Source organism: Abramis brama (assembly GCF_963993115.1).
Source record: "Abramis brama genome assembly, chromosome: 9".
NCBI lineage: Eukaryota > Metazoa > Chordata > Actinopteri > Cypriniformes > Leuciscidae > Abramis > Abramis brama.
Window position 1 is genome coordinate 23,264,797 of NC_139971.1, and position 21,048 is coordinate 23,285,844.

The following is a 21,048-nucleotide window of genomic DNA, read 5'->3' on the forward strand; positions in this document are numbered from 1 at the left end:
ATTCAAACATTGTCTGCATCACACAGGTAGATTTTACTGATAATGCACGTGAATCTCCGGTCTACCTCACATTTGACTGTATTCATCATAGTGCAATCAAAAACAATGCTCAATATTTGCAGATTTGCAGTCACACAAAATGTGTCCTAGTGGAAATGACTTTAAAATGCACTTGCTGAAACATTCATGCAAAACGTCTGTCAATTACACTTTCACAACACCCTAAGGGCTGAATTATAATTTATAATTATAATTACCAAAGTAATTCTGCATAAAATTAGTGCTATTTATAATTACTGACAACATGGACCATTTTAAAATACTTTACAGGGAAATGACAAACCGAGAGAAAAAATAAATAAAAAATCTTTATACTGGACTTGCTCATCTCTAAATATGCTAAAACTGTGAGGCATACGGCATTATTAATTATGCTAACGTTCCAGAATCTATGGCTGTCCAGTAGATCTAATATGTATAACCTCCATGAGACAAGGAAGAAAGTTGGGTACACTTTATTTCGATGGTCCACTTTAGACATCCTACTAACTATAAGTAAATTTGTAAGTAAGTCAACTAACTCTCATTAGAGTATTAGTAGATTGTAGTAGATTGTTAGTAAACTGTTAGGTTAGGATTAGGTGTTAGGGGTTGGACAGCAAAGGTCTTGCTGGCTCATCTGTGATCAGGACAATAAGTCTTTGTGGTGTATCGAGAGCTATGGTATCCAGGGTAATGTCGGCATACCACCACGTAGGTCGAACCACATCCAACAGGAGCAACTGTCTAAGCAAAAGGAAGCTGTCTAAAAGGGATGTCCAGGTAATAACCCGGATTGTATCCAAAAACATAGAGTTGCCCAACTCACAGCAGAATTAAATGCACACATGGACTCTCCTGTTTGTCGAGAGCTCCACAAAGTCAATATTCATGGTCTGGCTGCTATGCCAAACCTTTGGTCACTAGTGTCAATGCCAAATGTCGATTTCATTGGTGCCAACAGTACAAATCTTGGGCTGTGGACAATGTGAAACGTGTATTGTTCTCTGATGAGTCCACTTTCATTGTCTTTCCCACATCAGTGGGAGAGTTACATTGTGGAGAAGCCACAAAGAGGCTTAACACCCAGACTGTTGCGTGCCCAAAGTGAAGCACGGGGGAGGATCAGTGATGGTTTGAGCTGCAATATCATGGCATTCCCTACTGTGCTTGATGGGCGCATCCTGGATGAAGCATGCTGGAGGACCATGTGCACCTAATGGTTCAAACATTGTACCCTGAAGGGGGTGCCGTGTGTCAGCATGATAATCCATAAATACACACAGCACGACTTGTGACAGAAAGGTTTGATGAACATGAAAGTGAAGTTGAACATTGTCACCCAATCTAAATATTTTGAGCCACTTTGGGGTATTTTGGAGGAGCAAATCAGATGTTCCTCTACCAGCATCACATAGTGACTTGGCCAATGTTCTGGAAGAGAAATGACTCAAAATCCCTCTGGCCATTGTGAAGGACTTGTATCTGTCTTTCCCAAGACCAAGCGATGCTGTATTGGCCACAAAAGGAGGCCCTACACCATAATAATAAATTATTACTGTCTAAAAACAGGTGTTTCGGTTTCAGTCCAACCCCTGTAGTTTCAAAGTTACTTGCATAGAATGTCTGTTGGGGGACCATAAAAAAAAAAAGAATTAATAGACATTTAGACTGTCTACTAAAACTCTAATGACTGGTAGTTGATATGTAGTTGCAAAGATACTTAGTAGGATGTCTAAAGTGGACCATTGAAATAAAGTGTTACCAGAAAGTTTTCCTTCCTATGTTTATTAGTTGCATTTTAATGTCAATGTTCTTGTATAACACCATAGCTGTGCTTGGGTGAGGCAGGACGTCCATGTAGTCAGGGATGGATGGCTGACTTGTGAATTGTAACAGCGTTTATGGTTCCCGGTAAGCAGAGGGGCGGCCAGATCAATCAATGATGGCAGCGGGCCAATGCTCGTGCAAGAGACCTCATCAGGTTAATGGAGATCAGAGGAGATGTCGGTCACCGAAGAGGTAATGGAGGTAATTCTGACTGATAACACAAACACAACAAATGCTTTGCAAGTGTGACCCATAAAGAATTGTTTACTTGTTTAAATGAAAAAGAAACAGAAAAAATAAAAAATAAATGATATTGTGCTTGATGAAAAGTCTATTTTTTTTTTTTTGAGCACCACCACTTCAATTCTCATTACTGTGATGTGAATAAATCTCATATGCATTACTGTGATATATACACTACCATTCAAAAGTTTGGTTTCAGAAAAAAGGAGAAAAAAAAGAAATGTATGCTTTTATTCAGCAAGGATGCATTAAATTGATTAAAAGTTACAGTAAAGGCATTTATAATGATACAAAGGATATAGATTTTTTTTTTCTATACACCAAAGAATCCTGATAAAAATGGAAATGTTTCTTGAGCAGCAAATCAGCATATAAGAATAATTTCTGAAGAATCATGTGACACTGAAGACTGGAGTAATGATGCTAAAAAATCGGATTTGCATTACAGGAATAAATTACATTTTAAATTATTAGTATTTATTCATGGTATCTTTTGTTGCATCGTCAAATAAAAATGTCACAAAAAACGAAAAGGGCCGTTTACACAACACTGTTTTCAACTAAAAACGGAAAACTTTTTATGCGTTTTGCCCATTATTTTACACGACAACAGCGTTTTGGGGGCCTGGGTTTCAAAATGTATGTTTTTGAAAACGAAACCGTTATTGTCTCGGTGTAAATTTATAAATTTACATAATACAGTGCTTTAGTTTTAGTGTTATAGAAAGTAACACACTAAAATTGGACGTAAAATATATAAATATTAAATATCAATATATTATATATTCAGTTCTATGCAACAGAATCAGTTGTGACAGATTTATTTTCTTTATTCTTTATTTATTTTCCCCGTTACAGAGCGTAACGGGGAGCGGTTCAGTGAATGAGAGGGTAGCGTCATTTTACTAGTGTTGCACAGCACGGCTATACACACCATGTTACAGCAAAGTAGGGCTATTGCAAACAGAAACAAGTCTACTACATAGAAGTTTTTTATTGCCGCGTTATTTGAGCGAACTTTGTTTTTCCGATGAGCATGAGCGGTACATTAATTGAGCGTTCGCTTGGGCCGTAAGCGACTGAGCTCTGCACGTGCATAGAGCATTGAGCGGAGTGTCACACCATGCAGTGATAATGGCTAGAGCAAGAGTGAAACTTGAGCACCGAACATTGAGGGGCAGGGCGGGACGGCACATATTTTCGGCCAAAAAACGAAAATGCCATTTTTGGCCAATAATTTTCAGCAGCCGAAATTTCGGTGAATTCCTAAGATTGAGTGTGGGGAAAAACATAACTGATACTGTTTTTAACTTTTGTTTATGACTTGGAAAAGTAGCACCAGAAAAGAAAATCTTTAGTAAGTTTTACCCATGAGACACAGAAAAGTCAAGGAGTGACCTTACTTACAAAAATATTGTTATAAGATAAGAAATATGTATCAAAATGTATAAGAACATGAGAATTTAAAAATATCTGAAAACAGGGAGATCTAACTGACTCAGTAGGGACAATCATTAGAGACAGATTTGTGTTAAATAATGGTCTAAAACCACTTTAGGAAGTGAATTGTTAATGTTAAGTTACAACTAAATTCATTATATTCTAATTTGAATCCTAATTAGGGAATCATGATGTGAAATTGACTGTACAAAAGATTACTCTTGTATACTGCACCTGTGGTCTCCCTCATATCGTTAATGAGCAGATAACAGATGCTTGAAGGCGGTCAGTTTTCACCCCGAGACCCCGTTTCAGACTGACGGACAGCAGTGGGAACGTTTCCGCTATCGAAGCTAACTTTGACTTCTGCAATTAATTTTTCTTGGACAGTTTGGGATCTTATATTTATAAATCCATGATAATGAGCCACTGTAATTGCATTTTTCTTTCAGTTTGCTAATTGCTTTGGGAACATTGGCGCTGCCAGAGCATGACAGGGTTATATTTGGAGCGTTTCGCTTTTGCTCTCTCAGAAGGAGTTGGAGTTTCATGAAGGAAGCAGAATCATATATTAGTCATACTTTCAAACAGCTGCGATCCTTTTTTAAGCACTGTAGCCTGTAGCCTTAATTTCAAGAGAGGTAAGACATATAACCTTAATCTGACAGACCTCTAGCACTTGTACAAATGATCTGTACGACAAATGATTAATTTGATTTTGAAGTATTTTATGACTGCCCAGTGATTTCACCACATTATGGAGCGTCTTTCAATGACCGCTGTTGTGATTATGAAACCATACAGATGTCAATGCAGGGACGGAGGAAAGTTGGGAAAAATGTTTTGCCAACAGGGTAAATTTTGATAAAGGCAAAATAACATAAAACAAAACAAACTTTGAGTGCTGGAGAATAGATCAACCTAAACATCAGACTAAAACCTCTTGCAGCCTATACTTCATTTGGAACCCAAATTAACCACAAACATTGTACATGATTAAAAAGCAAGTTGGTGGCTGTCGGTAAAGTGACAGTTCAGCAAAAAAATGAAAATCCTGATAATCATGTCATAATTTACACGCTTCATGTCATTTTAAACCTGTCACTTTTTTTTCCATGGAACACAAAAGTCAGGCAATATGTTTACCCATCTCTTTTCCAAAGGGAAATGATGCAATGCAATAAAAGTGAATTATAATGGGGATTTTTTTATGCTCCAAAAAGCACCAGAAAGTAACATATGCTATATTAATGAATTCTGACCAACATTTATCATATGACCTCAGAAGAGTTGGAATATATGCACAGTTATATATGCATGTGAATGAGTATTTATGATACTATTTATAATACTTTTAAGGTGCTGTTGACATTTTTGAAGCTCATTCACAATTCATTATTTTCTTACATTGCATGGAAAAAAATATATCATTCTTATCAAATTTTCTTTGTGTTCCACAGGTTTGAAACTGCGCACTCAAACAATATTCAGGCCTTTTTTATAGGCAATTTAAATATGTAAATATTAAAGGGTTAGTTCACCCAAAAATGAAAATTCTGTCATTAATTACTCCTTATGTTGTTCCAAACCCGTAAAACATTCCTTCAGAACACAAATGAAGATATTTTAAATAAAGATCTTCATTTGTGTTTCGAAGATGAATGAAAGTCTTATGGGTTTGGAACGACATGAGGGTGAGTAATTAATGACAGAATTTTAATTTTTAGGTGAACTAATCCTTAATATTTATGTATTTAAATTGTTTTTGGTAGAATTATCTTATTCTCACCAAGGCTTCATTTATTTAATCAGAAATACAGTAATATTGTGAAATATTATTACAATTTAACATAATTGTTTTCTAGTTTAATACATTTAAAAATGTAATTTATTCCTGTTGTCAAAGCTGAATTTTCAGCATCATTACTCCAGTCTTCAGTGTCACATGATCCTTCAGAAATCATTCTAAAATGCTAATTTGCTGCTGAAGAAACATTTATTATTATTATTATTAACAATGTTGAAAACAGTTTTTGCTGCTTAACTTTTTTTTTGTGGAAACAATGATACTGTTCAAACATTTGTGGTAAGATTAAAAAAGTATAATTTTATTCATCAAGGATGCATTAAAGTGATCAAAAGTTACAGTGAAGATATTTATAATGTTAACTACATGCATGCTTTAATAAATTGAATAAATGCAAATAAATGCTGTTCCCTGAACTTTCTTTTCATCAAAAAATCCTGAAAAAATGTATTTCCCTTTCAAGGGAACTCGAGCTGCGTCGAAACGCTGCAGGAACGCCTCTGCGTAATTACGTCATGAAGCACGTATGAAACCAGTCCAATGGCGTGATGGAACATCATGTGACGTCATCGACCAGGAAACTATAAAGCACACCTGAACCAAACAGCGTCAGCTTCTGTGTCTTCAGCAAGTGCTCTATGTGAATCTATGTCCCTGGTGTTTTTTGTCTGTCTTAGAATTTGCTAGGCAGGAGTTTTCACCCATATATATACATAAAAAAACTTTATAATGGCAAGCGAACAACATTTCAATAGTGTGTTCATCCCTACCAAATCTACATCACGGGTGGGGATACACATGTATTGTGTGTTGTTCGTTTGGGAGCGCAGCACGCTCAATCAGCCCTCGAGGGGGCTGAATATGAGCATTGTTGTGAGACAGTTGAGAACACTGTGCTCCCGCCGATCGCTCTTTGAGGAGGGCGCCTCGGCTCGCGTTCCTCGCGGCTCTCGTCCCGCTTCTGCCGAGGCAGAGTGGCGGCTCGAGTCAAGGGGTTCGCAAATGGATCTGGCAGAGGGGTTAGAGACGGGCTTCGCCCTTTCTCTGCCTTCACGTGCCAGATTCAGTGTCTCATCTCGGGGTCGGAAGCACACTTTGCGGTTCCTTCCACAACTGAATGAGGCACCGGTACTGCAACTATCCAGTTCTGAGGAGCTGAATGTTGTAGTTATCGAAACAGACTCGCCACTTCATGTAAGCAAACAGCCTTTTGAATCGTGTTCCTCTCTGTCCTCACTACATTATGAGCGGGTATACACGCGGTTAAAGTGTTTGTTTGGGGGCGGGGCATGCACGCCATTGTGGGCTGACAGTTTCATTCATAAAAATGTTCCCTATGTGTAGAAAAACACGCATTATAAAAGGAAGTTTTAGCTCCGCCCCTGTTGAGTCTTAACTAGCTCGGATCTCGCGCTTGATGAGGCAGCGCGTAGATTATGGGTCAACATAAAGAATCTACGTCTCGGAGCATTATATTTATAATGCGGAGGAAACTGAGCTCAAGGAGTTCCCCTTTCTCTCTTTTTCCTATTATCACAACTAAAATGTGTGTTTGCAAGCTATGATTCTTTTTTTATCTGCACTGTAGGGAAGCTCAATAAAAATATCAAAGATGCTTAATCTTAAGCAAGTCGCGTCACAAATCAGGTCCGAGGACTGATTTGTCACGTTAGATCTAAAGGACGCATACCTCCACGTTTCCATCTTTCCACAAGACAGGAAGTTCCTGAGGTTCGCTTTTGGGGGCGAAGCGTACCAATATTGTGTTCTTCCTTTCGTAGGCCAGCCACTATAAAGCAGTTTAAAAAACTGTTAGGTCTGATGGCAGCAGCGTCCAACGTTATACGTTATACATTATATGGCCTGTTGTACGTGACCATTGTACCGTTGCAGTGGTGGCTCAGGACCAGGGGGTTCTCCCCGAGGGGAAAACCACTCTGCATGATCAAGGTTATGTCTTAGTTATGTGGAAAAAACCTTGGTTCCTGTCCCAAGGGCCCGTGCTGGGATCTCCTTGTCGTCGCGACACGCTAACAACGGATGCTTCCCTCACGGGTTGGGGGCGATCATGAGTGGTCGCCCAGCCCGAAGTCTGTGCAGGACCATCATCTCTCATAAAAAGGTACAGTAACTGTCTAGAAATGCTGGCGGTGTTCCAGGCTCTGAAACACTTCCTCCCAGACCTGAGGGGCCATCCTGTGCTTGTTCGGTCAGACAACACATCGGTGGTCTCCTATATAAACCATCAGGGGGGTCTGGGGGGTCAGCTATACAAGCTGGCTCACCAAATCCTCGTGTGGGCCCAGGGGAAGCTACTTTCTTTGAGAGCAATATATATCCCAGGGTACTTAAATCAGGGGGCAGACATCCTGTCAAGGCAGGGGCCAAGGCCTGGGGAGTAGAGACTCCACCCCAAGGTGGTGAAGCTCCTTCGGGAGAACTTCGGTCGAGCCGAGGCTGACCTGTTCGCAACCCAAGAGACCACACATTGTCCACTATGGTTTTTACTCAGCCATCCAGCTCCTCCGGGGTTGGACGCTATGGTGCAGACATGGCCGAGGTCACATCTGTACGCATTTCCCCGATTGCTCTTCTCCCAGGAGTTCTGGAAATGGTTTGCCAGGGTGGGGTCAGTCTACTGCTAGTATCCCCATTCTGGCCGGCCCGAGTATGGTTTGCGGACCTAGTGTCTCTCCTCGACGGTTCTCCTCTGGAGATTCCGATCAGGAGGGACCTACTCTCTCAGGCGAGTGGCTCGATCCTTCACCCCCGCCCAGAACTGTGGAAACTGTGGGGTTGGCCTCTGAGGGGGCCCTGCTCATAAGTTCTGGTCTCTTAACCAAGGTTGTTGAGACCTTTCTCCACTCCAGAGCTCCATCCAAAAGGAAACTGTAGTGTAGAAACTCTAGAAAACAAACTGAAACTGTTTCACTTCCTGGTGTGGAGAGCACCAGCTGGACCCAGTTAACTGCCCAGTGGGTGCAGTGCTGGAGTTCCTGCAGGAGTGCTTCTCCGCAGGGTTATCCCCCTTCACACTGAAGGTGTATGTGGCGGCACTAGCTGCTTACCACGTCCCTTTGAGTGGAGTATCTTTGGGGAGACACACACTAATAACTCGTTTCCTTTGTGGCATTTTGAGGCTGAGGCCAGCAGTCCGCACAAGGGTGCCGACATGGGACTTGGCTGTTGTATTAGAAGGCCTCTCCCTAGCTCCATTAGAGCCCATTGAGGAGGTTTCTGAGAATATCTCTGAAAAGTCTTTCTCCTCGCCATTTCGTCTCTCAAGAGAATTGGAGACATTCAAGCACTTTCGGTATCTCCCTTGTGCATGGAATTTGCTCCTGGTTTGGTAAAGGGTTTTCTTCACCCTAAGACCAGGTTACGTTCCTAAGGTTCCTACTAATACTGTTAGAACTAGAGTACTGCAGGCCGTCTGTCCTCCTCCGGACGTCAGACCTAGATAAACCTTCTGCCCTATTAGGGCCTTAGATGCTTACGTCCACATATCTGTGGAGAAAGTCTGAACTTTGGGTACCCACAAAGGGGTGCCCGGCATCTAAGCATGGGATGAGCAAGTGGGTGGTCGAGGCCATCTCACTTGCTTATGAGTCGGCCAGTCAGCCTTCACCTTTGGCTGTACGGGCCCACTCCACTTTAGGTGAAAGATTATAGGTGAATCTCAACCTAACCTTGTAAGTCTTTATTCCAATAAGCTACAGCATAAAGTTTTATTATCAGAGACTGTTCTCATCCTTTACATGCTGAGTTTCAGCTCCTCCGCTCTGGATGTCGGTTTGTGGCTCCTAGGTGGAGAACCAAACGATATAGGAATACTTTTGTACCCGCAGCCATAGAATTAATAAATAAAAATAGCAGGAGATGACACTCTTTGCTAAGCACGGCACTTTATGTATTTTAGGCGGGCAAGCGGGCGGGTACGTGGGGGGGTGGATGTGTAGAGGCACATTGTTATGATCTTTCTTAGAAGTTTTTATGCTTTGGACAATGTTTTTTAATGTTATAATTTAATGTTCTATGTTAACTGTTTGTTTTGATGTTTTTTTTTTTTTTGGATTGTCTTATGTATGGATTGCTGAATCTCCTGTCTGCACAACAAATTTACCCTTGGGTACTAATAAAGAAACCTTGACCTTGACTAGGAGTATGGCTGCTTCCAAAGCATTACTGTCAGGAGTTTCCCTCCAAGATGTTTGTGATGCGGCAGGCTAGTCCTCACCGCATACATTCGTGAGGCTTCATTAGCTGGACCTCGGCTCCAATCCAGGGGCGCAGGTGCTTTCGCCTAGATGTGCGCATTGATTTCACACAGACGGACACTTGCTCTTATGGTGGCATGGGTTTTAGTGTTTCCGCAGCGTTTTGATGCAGCTCAAGTTCCCTTGTAAGGGAACATCTCGGATACATATGTAACCCTAGTTCCTTGAAGAGGGAACGAGACGCTGCTTCACCCTGCCATACTCCTGGCATGCCCGTGATCGACTTGCTTAAGCCTATCAAAAGCTGACGCTGTTTGGTTCAGGCGTGCTTTATAGTTTCCTGGTCAATGACGTCACATGATGTTCTGTCACGCCATTGGACTGGTTTAATACGTGCTTCATACGCAATCATGCAGAGGCGTTCCCGCAGCGTTTCGACGCAGCGTCTTGTGGGAACTAGGGTTACATACGTATTCGAGAAGTTTTTACTGTATTTTTGTTTAAATGAATGCAGCCTTGGTGAGCATAAGATACTTTTTAAAAACATTAAACAATTTAAATGTTTCCAAACTTTTCACATGTACTGTAATATAGTTAACTAATGTTGACCGATTGAACCTTACTTTAAAATGTTACCAACTATTCCATGTTTTTTTCCCCCCATACATTCATTTAATACTTGCGTTTCAAATATGTATCACATTAAGTTCATTAGTTAATGTTGAAACTGCATAATCCACATGGATTGAAATTTAAATGTAATTCAAATACATAGATCTTAAATTTAGGCCTAAATATTTATCTGAGAGCATGAGAGTGAGAAAATGATGACAGAATGTTCATCTTTTGTCTGAACTGTCTCTTTGAAGTTGAGGATTAGCAGCCTCTGTTACTGAAGATAATCGTTCTTGTGAGGTTTCATGCCAGGTAACTCGAGCAGGTGCAACATGCTCTTAAGGGGACTGAACAGGAAGTGCGAGTGACAGGAAGTGAGGTGTGTTTCAATGGGTGTGAGAGCACTCCTGCTGCTTAAACCTGGCCAGTAAAACTGATCAACTGGGATGAATTAAGGCCGTACACTACAGCCGGAATTCACAACAGAGATCTGGTTCAGTGTCTTCATTCACTGTCATTTAATGTTGCTCCAAACCCGTTTCAATTTTGCACAGAAGACTTACGTCTTACGGGCTTGGAACGACATGAGCGTGAGTAAATGATGACAGGATTCTACCGATTTCTGCAGCTGGTCTGGCTGTAGAGCACTGGCCTAGAGAGATGTTAGAGGAAACCTGTCCACACACCTTGCAGAAGACCACAGTCCCTTCCTCCTGGTGCAAGAGCCCAGAGGAGACGGGAATGACAAGAAACAAGGATATTGTCATAGTTGGAGAGGTTTATCACATTTACAGAAGAGAGAGAGAAGCATTACAACACGCATGCAAAATTCACAAGGGATGTTAAGTTGCGTTCACATCATGATGGAATTCCCATAATTATGAGGAAATTCATGAGGAATCATTTATTTCTATGGCAAGACTGGATGTCAAATGGATCCATGTGTGGCTTTGTTGTTCATGACATCATAATATTTGATCACTACATTAATTAACCTAAATTCTTTTGAAATATCCTGAATAGATCTTTTCCTGATTTTCTGTTAATGGTTCTTGAACTGTCACTGCTAAACAGACATGCAACAGTGTTTCCTGCATCACTATTTATCGGCATGTTCTGCTAATGGATCTACAATTTTTGTAAGTTTGCAGTCTCAATTGAATGTGATTAGAAAAAAATTCTAGCTTAAGCAAAACAATACTAAGACTATAAATAGACAGCATGTGTTTGATCTGGTTGCGAACAACAAAAACATGCAAACAAACAACCAGGTGTTCGTTTCCCAAAAGCATCGTTAGCCAACCATGGTCGCAAGTTCCATCGCCCTAGTGAAAAAAGTATACTTTATTGTATTTGAATTTTTGATTTTTTTTAATTAAATTCAGTTTATTTATAAGTGTATTTATTTGCACTTTATTTAAAATATATTATAGGTATATTTTAACTGTGTGCTGGAAATTCATTGTAACAATGCATTGAAAGTATACTTTCAAAATACATTATAGTATACAATAGTATTTGTACAAAGTATAGCTAAGTATTATTTGTTTATTAATATGCATTTGTTATTGAATACAAAGTGTGCAGTTTGTAGTATTATATGGTCGGCACCGACATATAGCGCCGTTGTGTCGGGAGACCTGAGTTCGAGTTCCGGCTCGTGGACCTTTCCCGATCCCATCCCCCACCTCACTTCCTGTCTAGCAACTGTCCTATCCTAATAAAAGGCAAACACGTCAAAAATAAATCTTTTAAATATATATATATATATATATATATATATATATATATATATATATATATATATATACATATATATATACACACACACTTACGGTATATTGCTTGTATGTTTCAAAGACTCGTAATGAATTTGTAATGTACTTGTAACACAAATAAAGTACACTTTAATATCACTAATCAAGCATGTAATTAGTCCCTACACAGGCATAAACTTACTAAGTTGTTCCAATTTAGTACACTAAATACACTTAAAGTTATGCTTTACTACAATTAGTTGTTTCAAAATAGCACACTTCAAGTGAACTAATTGTTAACACACTTGAAGCATACTAAATTAGTCTGGCTGCAAGTATACCTAGAATTTTTTCGTTATCAGTGTTTCTGAAACCATAGTTCTAACGAACATTCGCAAACAGCATCGGAAAGTTGTGTAGTTTGAAAGACAGCTTTCGACCTGTGGTTAGCAGCATAGTTTCTTGTTTGCATGACATGTGTACTCGGTAAATCCTTATCTTGAGCCAAAAAAGCAAGCTGACATTTATCTTTTATTTAGAATACAAATGTCATTTAAGTCTTTTAGTTTGTCAAGAGATTTAAAGCACCATTTTTGAAGAGTGCACATGTGCGTACGTGCTCTAGTAAGTGAGAACAAGCCTAAGATTGAATCTGGAAATAAAGCAAAATAACTTAGGAAAATGAGAAATAGTCCCCAGATGCCATGGTCGTAATTTATAGCAAAACATTTAGCATTAATTTGATTCAAATCTGTCTCAACTCATATTGGTTTGAACCAATTTAACAACTAACTGACTGTATCACTCATTGTTGAAATGATAATTATTGATTGTTATTGTATTTTTTGAGAAGAGTGTAATTTCTGACTGGTTGTTCGAACTGTATTATGTAAAGATAAAGATACACATTCACAGTTTTGTCCCAAATAAATGGTCATTTGTTTTCACAGTATTGTTTTTGTTTAGTATATTTGTGAAGTCTCGTTGAAAGGACTAGATGTTACAATCCCTAATGTTTGCACCACTTCTAATTCGGGAGTTCTTAAAGGATGGCTGCTATAAGGCTTTCCCAGTGGGACACATCGTCAGATGTGTACCGCAGCATCACAGGGTGTTTCGGCCAATTATCACAATACACCCTGTGCTGGGGCAGGCCCACCACAGGTTGATCAAGCCTGGGTGTGTGTCCTGCGATTAGCTGTTCGCCTTAGCAGCCCAGGTGGTGTCGCTCCTCTTCAGCCACAGGCAATGGCTCGTCCTCTCGGCGGTGTTGGCCAGCTCTTTGATGGCTTGTCTGTAACCCTGACCCCTGACTCCGACCTCCCTAAGGAGCTTTGCTGTTGTGCTGGCTACAAAGCCCCTACACCCCACCTCCACCGGGTACACCCTTATCTTCCAGCCTCTGTCTTCTGCCTCAGCTGCTAAGTTGGAATAGCGCAGCTTCTTACGCTCATATGCTTCTTCGATGGCATCCTCCCAGGGAACTGTCAGTTCTATGATATAGGCGAGCTGGCAGGACTTAGACCAGAGAACAAGGTCTGGTCGCAGGGTGGTTGTTGTAATCTCCGGAGGGAAAATGTGCTTCTGATCTAGGTCGATTAGCATCTGCCAGTCCCTGGCTGCATTCAGTGGGGTCAGATCAGGGTTTGAGGGGCTAGCCCTTAGCTTGTCCCCCTCTCGAACGAACGATGGTGGGTGTTGGTGCACATCCTGGTTGTTGAAGGGTTGGGCGTTGATGGATACCCTCTTGCACTCAAGTTTGTTGGCTAGACACCTGAGGAGCTGGTTGTGTCTCCACATGTATCTGCCCTGAGTGAGGCTGGTCCTACAGCCAACCAGGATGTGCTTGAGTGTTGCAGGGGTTGTACACAGAAGGCAGGATGGGTCCTTTCCAAACCATAGCTGCAGGTTTGTGGGAGAGGGCAGTACATCATACGTTGCTCGGACGATGAAGCTCAGCCTGTTGGATTCCATGCCCCAGAGTTCGCTCCATGTGAGTTTGCTCTTCTCGACACCCTCCCACGTCATCCAGCGACCCTGTCTGGCTTGTGCTACGGCTTTGGAGCATCTGGCTGCTTCCTCCTGTCGGTGCACCTCCTCTACCACCTTGCTTCGACGTAGAAATTGCCAGTGCCAGAGCTCCGTTGCTGTATAGTCCAACGCTGCTAAGGCAATTAGGAAGTCCGAGCCACTTCCTCACGTGGGAATTCACTAAGCATTTCCAGTTGATTGGCATGGCTAAGCGAGACCTTGTACATGGTCAATGCCCACAAGAGTCTGGGTAGCAGCCCAAACTGTTAACACCAGGGGCCGGTTTCACAAAGCTATTTTAGTCCGGTCTATAGTGTTAGACAAGTCTAAAATTTGCTCATAGACTAGTCTAATGCAAGTTAGACTGTTTCACAAAAATAAAGACTGACTTAATTTAGACCAAAAAAATTAGACACCTTACCCCCAGGCTAACTTAGGTCTAAGACTCTATGTTACCTTGGCAACCAGCAGTAACAATCAGTTACATTACAAACTGCCAAAAGAAAAGGGAAAATGGCTCATAATTTAAACATTTCTTCTTGTTACTAAATTCCCAAGTAAAATGTCCTTGTAACTGTTAGGGCCGTTACATATTCAACACGAGCAACGATCGACGCGCTCCCTTTCATAGTCTAAACAGTGGACGCAAGCAGACGCAAGCGTCACAGGCGATGCGTGAAATGCAATACACCGCTCAAACAGGGGGTAGTAGAGTCATAGTGGAGTCATAGCTCTGAACGCCCGTCTATTTCACTTCAAACGCTCGCTTTATATGCTGCCTTGGACGCGATGCCGCTGTTGGCGATGCCGCCGACGTGGACGAGAATAGATTCAAAATGTTCAAGCGTCGAACTAGACGCGATAGACGCGAATTTGACACTCTATTCGCGTTTGGTGTGAACGCTGCATAATAACAGGCTGCGATGTCAAGATAGCGATGCTGGAATGTGTGTGTGTGTGTGTCAGAGAGAGAGAGGCACGGGCGCGATCGAACAGTGGAAACATAAAAACATACTCCGTCATTTATACTCATCCAACAAACACATATTTTCCGCTGGGGTAAACTGCACTGAGCGGTTGAATGCGCTTACTCGATCCGCCATGTTTTTTGTTTTGAAAAGTGTCTTATTTTACCCAGAATGCATTGCAGTGTAGTCCTACTTAAGATAGTCAGAGTCTTAAGTGCTTTGTGCAACGGTCTGATTTAGATGTCTATCTGAAGTCTGACTATCTACTATATCTAAGCCATAGTCAAAGTCTATCTTTGTGAAATCGGCCCCAGAGCTTCAGTTTCCCCGGTAGTGAAGTGTTGTTGATTTGCTTAAGGCCGTTAGCCACGTCCTGCCGCAGTTGTTTGAGTTGCTGGGTGTCTTTGAGGTCTGCATTATACCATCGTCCGAGGCTCTTGATGGGCTTCTCTAGGATTGTTGGGATTGGTTTGTTGCTGATGTAGAACTGCCCGCCTATTATTTGGCCTTTGACGACAGAGATGCTGCAAGACTTACTTGGCTTGAACTCCATTCTTGCCCACCGGATATTTTCCTGGAGTTTCTGCCCGTATGATCAGCTCCATTGCCATGACGAATGCCAGAGGGGAAATTACGCAGCCTGCCATGATGCCGATCTCCAGATGTTGCCAGGCAGTGGTGTTGTTCTCAGATGTTACACAGAACTGGAGATCCTGAAAATAGCTCTTGACCAACTCCGTGATGTGGTTTGGTACGCCGAAGTAGTTGAAGACCATCCACAAGATCTTGTGAGGGACTGAGCCGAAGGCGTTGGCAAGGTCCAAGAACACCACATGTAGGTCTCTCCGTTCCTTTTTTGCAGTTTGTATCTGGTGCCAGATGATATTGGCATGCTCCAGACATCCTGAGAAACCCTGGATCCCGGCCTTCTGCACCGATGTATCAACAAAGTTGTTTCTTTGCAGGAATGTAGCGAGCCTTTGGGCCAGGACACTGAAGAAGATCTTTCTCTCTACATTCAGCAGGCTAATCTGGCGAAACTGGCTGATGGATGACGAGTCCTTCTCTTTGGGGATTAGGATACCTCCTGCTCTTCTCCATGCTTTCGGTATCACCCCCTTCTGCCAAGCCACCTTCATCAGCTTCCAGAGGTATTTAAGGACTCCGGGGGTGTTATAGAGCCTATACGGGATGCCACTGGGCCCAAGTGCTGATGCTGATGTTGCCAGCCTCACAGTCTTCTCCACCTCGCTCCATGTGGGAGGCCTTACGTCCATTTGATGTTCAGGTGCATGAATTGGTGGTATATCATTCGAAATAGTGACTGGCTCATGCCTCCGATCATCAGAGTAGGTCTTCCTCAGGTGCTCTTCCAGATCTTTTATGGGCACTTTGAGACTCCCTCTCTTTTCTCGGTCAAAGAGCTACAGATTGCTGTAGAAGAGGGTCCTTGTCTGTTTTTTCCTCTTGCGTTGTCGTCTGAGGTGCTCTGATCTTCGCAGCTTTGTCAGCCGCTGCTTTATCTTATCTATATAATTAGGCCTAATTATTTTTTAAATATTGAAAACCTCATCAATCAAAAGGGAATTATAACTGTTCAGAGGAATCAGAATCAGAACCATAATCATTCAATTCTAATCTTAAAGAACCACAGAAAGTGCCCCAGGTAACACTGTCTATGCAATGACATTTAAAACAGAAATATGTTGATATAGGTAACTATAACCACCTATAACTGCTAAAGCCATGAACTTGATAGATCTTCTAGTTGCAACTAAACTGACTCATAATTACGGCAATTTGACATGTCATGAACGCAGCTTTCCAGCAAGGGATGTTCTTTAACTTAACTCACACAGACAGTTAGTGGGAAAACATTGTTGTGGAGTGTTGAAGTAACATTGATTCGATTACTGACCTGTTTTCCTCCCATGGACTCAAACATCTTCTCCAGCTGAACTCGGAGCTGCTGGATGTTGTTCAAGAGGATACAGGACTGTCAGGAGAGGGAAGATAGACAAGATATTTCATGATTAATCGACTGTCCTCCTTTCCACATGCATTCGGTCTTCATCCTAATGCAAGGAGATGTTTTTTACTTGAAGACTTTGTAAATATATAAACACGGGCATTGATTCGTCTGGATGCTGATGATGATGGTGGTCGCTGACATGAGTTTGCACATCTTACTTTCATCAGTGACAGTAAATCTGAATTTCATTACGTAATATCTATGTCTCCACCTCTTCAGAGAAATACCAGAATTACACAATTGAACATTCAATGTGTTCAATTCAAACGCTCATTCCTTTTCGAAAATAACTGAAAATAATGCACAACAAAGGTGTTATTAAAGCATAATGTTTCTTTTATATCTTATAATATTCAGTAGGTTGCCCTAATGCATCAAATCTTTTCACTATAAATCTATATATATATATACACACATACATATCAGTGGCGTGCGGTTCATATAAGCTGCGAATGTTTTGCATACCCAAGCCATTCATGGACTTGCTAATTAACATTAACACTATAAATTACTATACATTTCCTTGTTTGAGGTGTACCATAAAGCTTACATTATAAAATGTTGGCAATGCGTATGTAACTCTCCGCCATTTATGTATTTTATTTATTTATTACGACGGTAATTTTCTTCAAATCTGCCATTCAGTGATAGTTCCTGCCATTCAGTGATAGATTTGGCGCCTACGCTCTGTTGTTATGTATCATCATCACTCTCCCGTGTTCTCATTGATTTGCCGGCATATGGGGGATTTCATGCACAGGGAAACTGTCCGCAAATCGCTCACCCAAGAGGAAAAATGTGCTGCTGCTGCCAGATCTCGATCAACGGAAATCACATTGTATTTGATGCAAAACAGTGAAAAATAGTCATAACTGAAACTACTTTCATTGTATTTCGTTTTCTCCATTAGGAAAATTATTTTTAACGATAACGTATAAAGTGTATAATTATATATATATATATATATATATATATATATATATATATATATATATATATATATATATATATATATATACATACACACACACATATATACATACACAACAGTTCTTTCTGGTTCTTGAATCTGATTGGCTGAGAGCCTTTTCCAGCCCTGCTATATTCACACAGTAACAGAACTCTGAACGTTTCACCATTTGTAGCACTCTGCTTGCGGCGACTGTCATGACGGTCGAACAAATCAACCATATTTTTTTTAAAATACTACTGTTGTTGTGTCACGAAATGTAGTTTTAAGAAGTTTTTTTAGGTGAGAATTTTGTTATTTAGACCTCAAATGTGACTAATTTCATTGTGCCTATTTTACAATCTGTTGAGACTTAAATCTGCAGCAACTGTGTGATGTTATCATGTCAATATGGACCAAAATCTCTGAGGAATTTCCAGCACCTTGTTGAATCTATGCCACAAAGAATTATGGCAGTTCTGAAGGCAAAAGGTCTAGCAAGGTGTACCTAAGATATACCAGTACTGGCAAAGTGTGCCTAATAAAGTGGCCTGTGAGTGTATATATATAAAATAGTAAATATTATTTCATTATTATTATTTAATTGTTTTATGATTTTGGGAAAAAAACTAATTAAACTAGTGCATTAGAATGTGCATTAAGAATAAAAGAATAACAAAATATACAGTATTGATAGAACATAATTTCATGTGTGTAAAATTACATCTGCAATTGAAAATGTTATAAAAAAAAATAAAACATTAAACTCAATGACCAGGTTGATGGAGAACTCTTTAAGATGACCCTCTAACTCACAAGGATCAGTTCCTGTTGGCTAGTGTTAAATGAGCAAAACAGTTGACCCTGGTTTGATCCAGGTGAGGGTGTTATTGCAATGCTTTTTGGGTAAAAAGTGTCTGTTACAGTGAATGTCAAATAACCATTGACCAGATTTGTGTTGACACACAGATTACCTAGAGATACGGCAGTCAAAACACTCTTGTGTAAGTGTCCCACGATTTGACTTAATTAGTGCAGGAGTCTATAAGCTAATTAAAACGGGCTCTTACTGCCTGCACTGGCACACTCCTTAAAGGTCACATGTCAGCCGTGTGACAAATAGGTGTAAAACTCTGAAACGAAAATATGAAGCAGTTGCGCTAATTGAAATGAGGGAACATCGTCTCAATGACAAGAGCTGGTGATTTCACACAGTCGTAAATTTAATTTAAAACAATGTATATAAACTCTGATGTAGCTGATTTATGGGCATTGATGCGTTTAAAGATGTAGATATTCTTAGGATGAAGTGTGCTGTCAATTAAGCGATGGATGAGACCCGAAGAGCGGCTCTATCCTCCGAGACAGAACAGAGATATGTCTTTAATTACCGGCCGCATGATTTTCTCTCTGTGGTCCTGTCACTGCACTTAAAAGATACATCTGTCTTTCTTCCCACCACAGACATCCTGTATGCCAAGCTTTTATAAGCATTACATGAAGACATTGTGAAAAATAAGAGGTAGAACAAAAGCTGCTCTGAGTTAGCGCCATGAATGCTGTCATTTTACACAAAGAAAGGGAAGTTAAAAGCAAAAAGGAAGGAGACGAGGACGCAAGAAGGTCTGTCTTTTTATTTGTCGTCTACATATTGCCCTCTCACGAAGACATAATGCAGAACACAGCCAAAGTCAAATTTAATGTCTCACTATGGTCTCCAGGTTGGTTTCCATGGCAATGTCCCCAGTGTAATCTGATCAAGCCATGTTCGGACACTTGCAGGGTCATGACTTTAAAACACGCTGACATTTTATGACGAAGCAGTTTTGAAAGTGTGTGTGTGCAAACCTGTTCATAGACTCACCACGTTCTCCTTGTTCAGATGGTTGCTGAAGTCTTTTGAGATGATCGCAGCATACTGGAGAAGAACTTTGTTTATGGTCTGGAAAGAGAGTAAAATGTAGATTTAAATAATATATAAAAAAAAACCCAGTACAATTTAACTTTGTGAAAGCAATAAGTTGGGTATGTGGTACTGTTATTATTTACAAACCTAAAACACAAAAATACATAAACTACCATTCCAAATGTTGCTGAAAGAAGTCTCTTATGCTAATTAAGACTGCATTTATTTGATAAAAAATACAGTAAAAACAGAAAATATTGTGAAACATTATTACAATTTGAAGGGGAAAGGGAATAAAACTCTTAATATATTCATAAATATGTAAATAAGTAAATGAGGGGAGTAATGATATGTATCTTCTCAGGACGCCGTAATAGATTTCTTGTGTCAAGTTTGCATGAAGTTTGCATACTTTCTCTGTCTCTCTCTCTTTTTCTCTCTCAGTTCATTTGCATTCACAGGAGACATTTACAATAGGAAAATATATAAGCTGGCCTGAAATCTCTTGGAAATGTCATATGAAATCTGTTATGTGTATACACTACTGTATATAGTATAGAGTATCAGTGGTGAAAAGAGTACTGAAAAAACATACTCAAGTAAAAGTACCATTACATTCCAAAAAATGTAGTGTGAGTAGAGTAAAAAGTACTTGTCCAAAAAACTACTTGAGTAAGAGTAAAAAAGTAGCTTATTTAAATTTACTCATAAGTAGTGAGTGAGTACTGAGTTGCGGATTCTACCCATTATAATAAACACTGTACACTACAATTAATAAATTAAAAGAACATTGTACGTACTGTAATTCACATTATCTTTTGTTCTTTGTCAGAAAGATTGAAGAATATATATCATCCATCTTTTTAAAATGCATCAAAACAGTACACTCATCACCATTTAAATCATACTGTTTGGAAAACAAAAACAAAAAAACATTTAAAATTAGGCATAAGGCCACGGAGCCTGAGCATGCTATTGTTGCACATAAAATATAAATGTTCATAACTGTGCAACGAATTCAAAAAACCTTTAGAAACTCATACGATAGTTCAGCATCACACACCATGAGATGGGTTAAATAAAGATATTAAAAAATACCCAATTTCTCTCTAAAACGTTACGGTGTTTTGATAAATAAATGAGAATCACTAATATTATCAGTTTACCTCACCTAATGCACTGAAAAAGGTTAAGATAGTGAGCTAACACGAATT

At 40.2% G+C, this 21,048-nt stretch overlaps 1 protein-coding gene across 2 annotated transcripts in view; it reads right to left on the reverse strand.

The window, feature by feature from the left end:
* unc13c (unc-13 homolog C (C. elegans)) overlaps nt 1-21,048 on the reverse strand; it is a 262,698-nt gene that overhangs the window by 46,768 nt on the left and 194,882 nt on the right. For both annotated transcript variants that reach the window (XM_084123554.1, XM_084123553.1), the window contains exons 22-24: nt 19,793-19,870; nt 16,866-16,943; nt 10,878-10,904 (exon numbers count right to left, since the gene is read on the reverse strand). In XM_084123554.1, the coding sequence (XP_083979680.1) occupies nt 10,878-10,904; nt 16,866-16,943; nt 19,793-19,870 (183 nt within the window). The remainder of the gene's footprint in view (nt 1-10,877; nt 10,905-16,865; nt 16,944-19,792; nt 19,871-21,048) is intronic.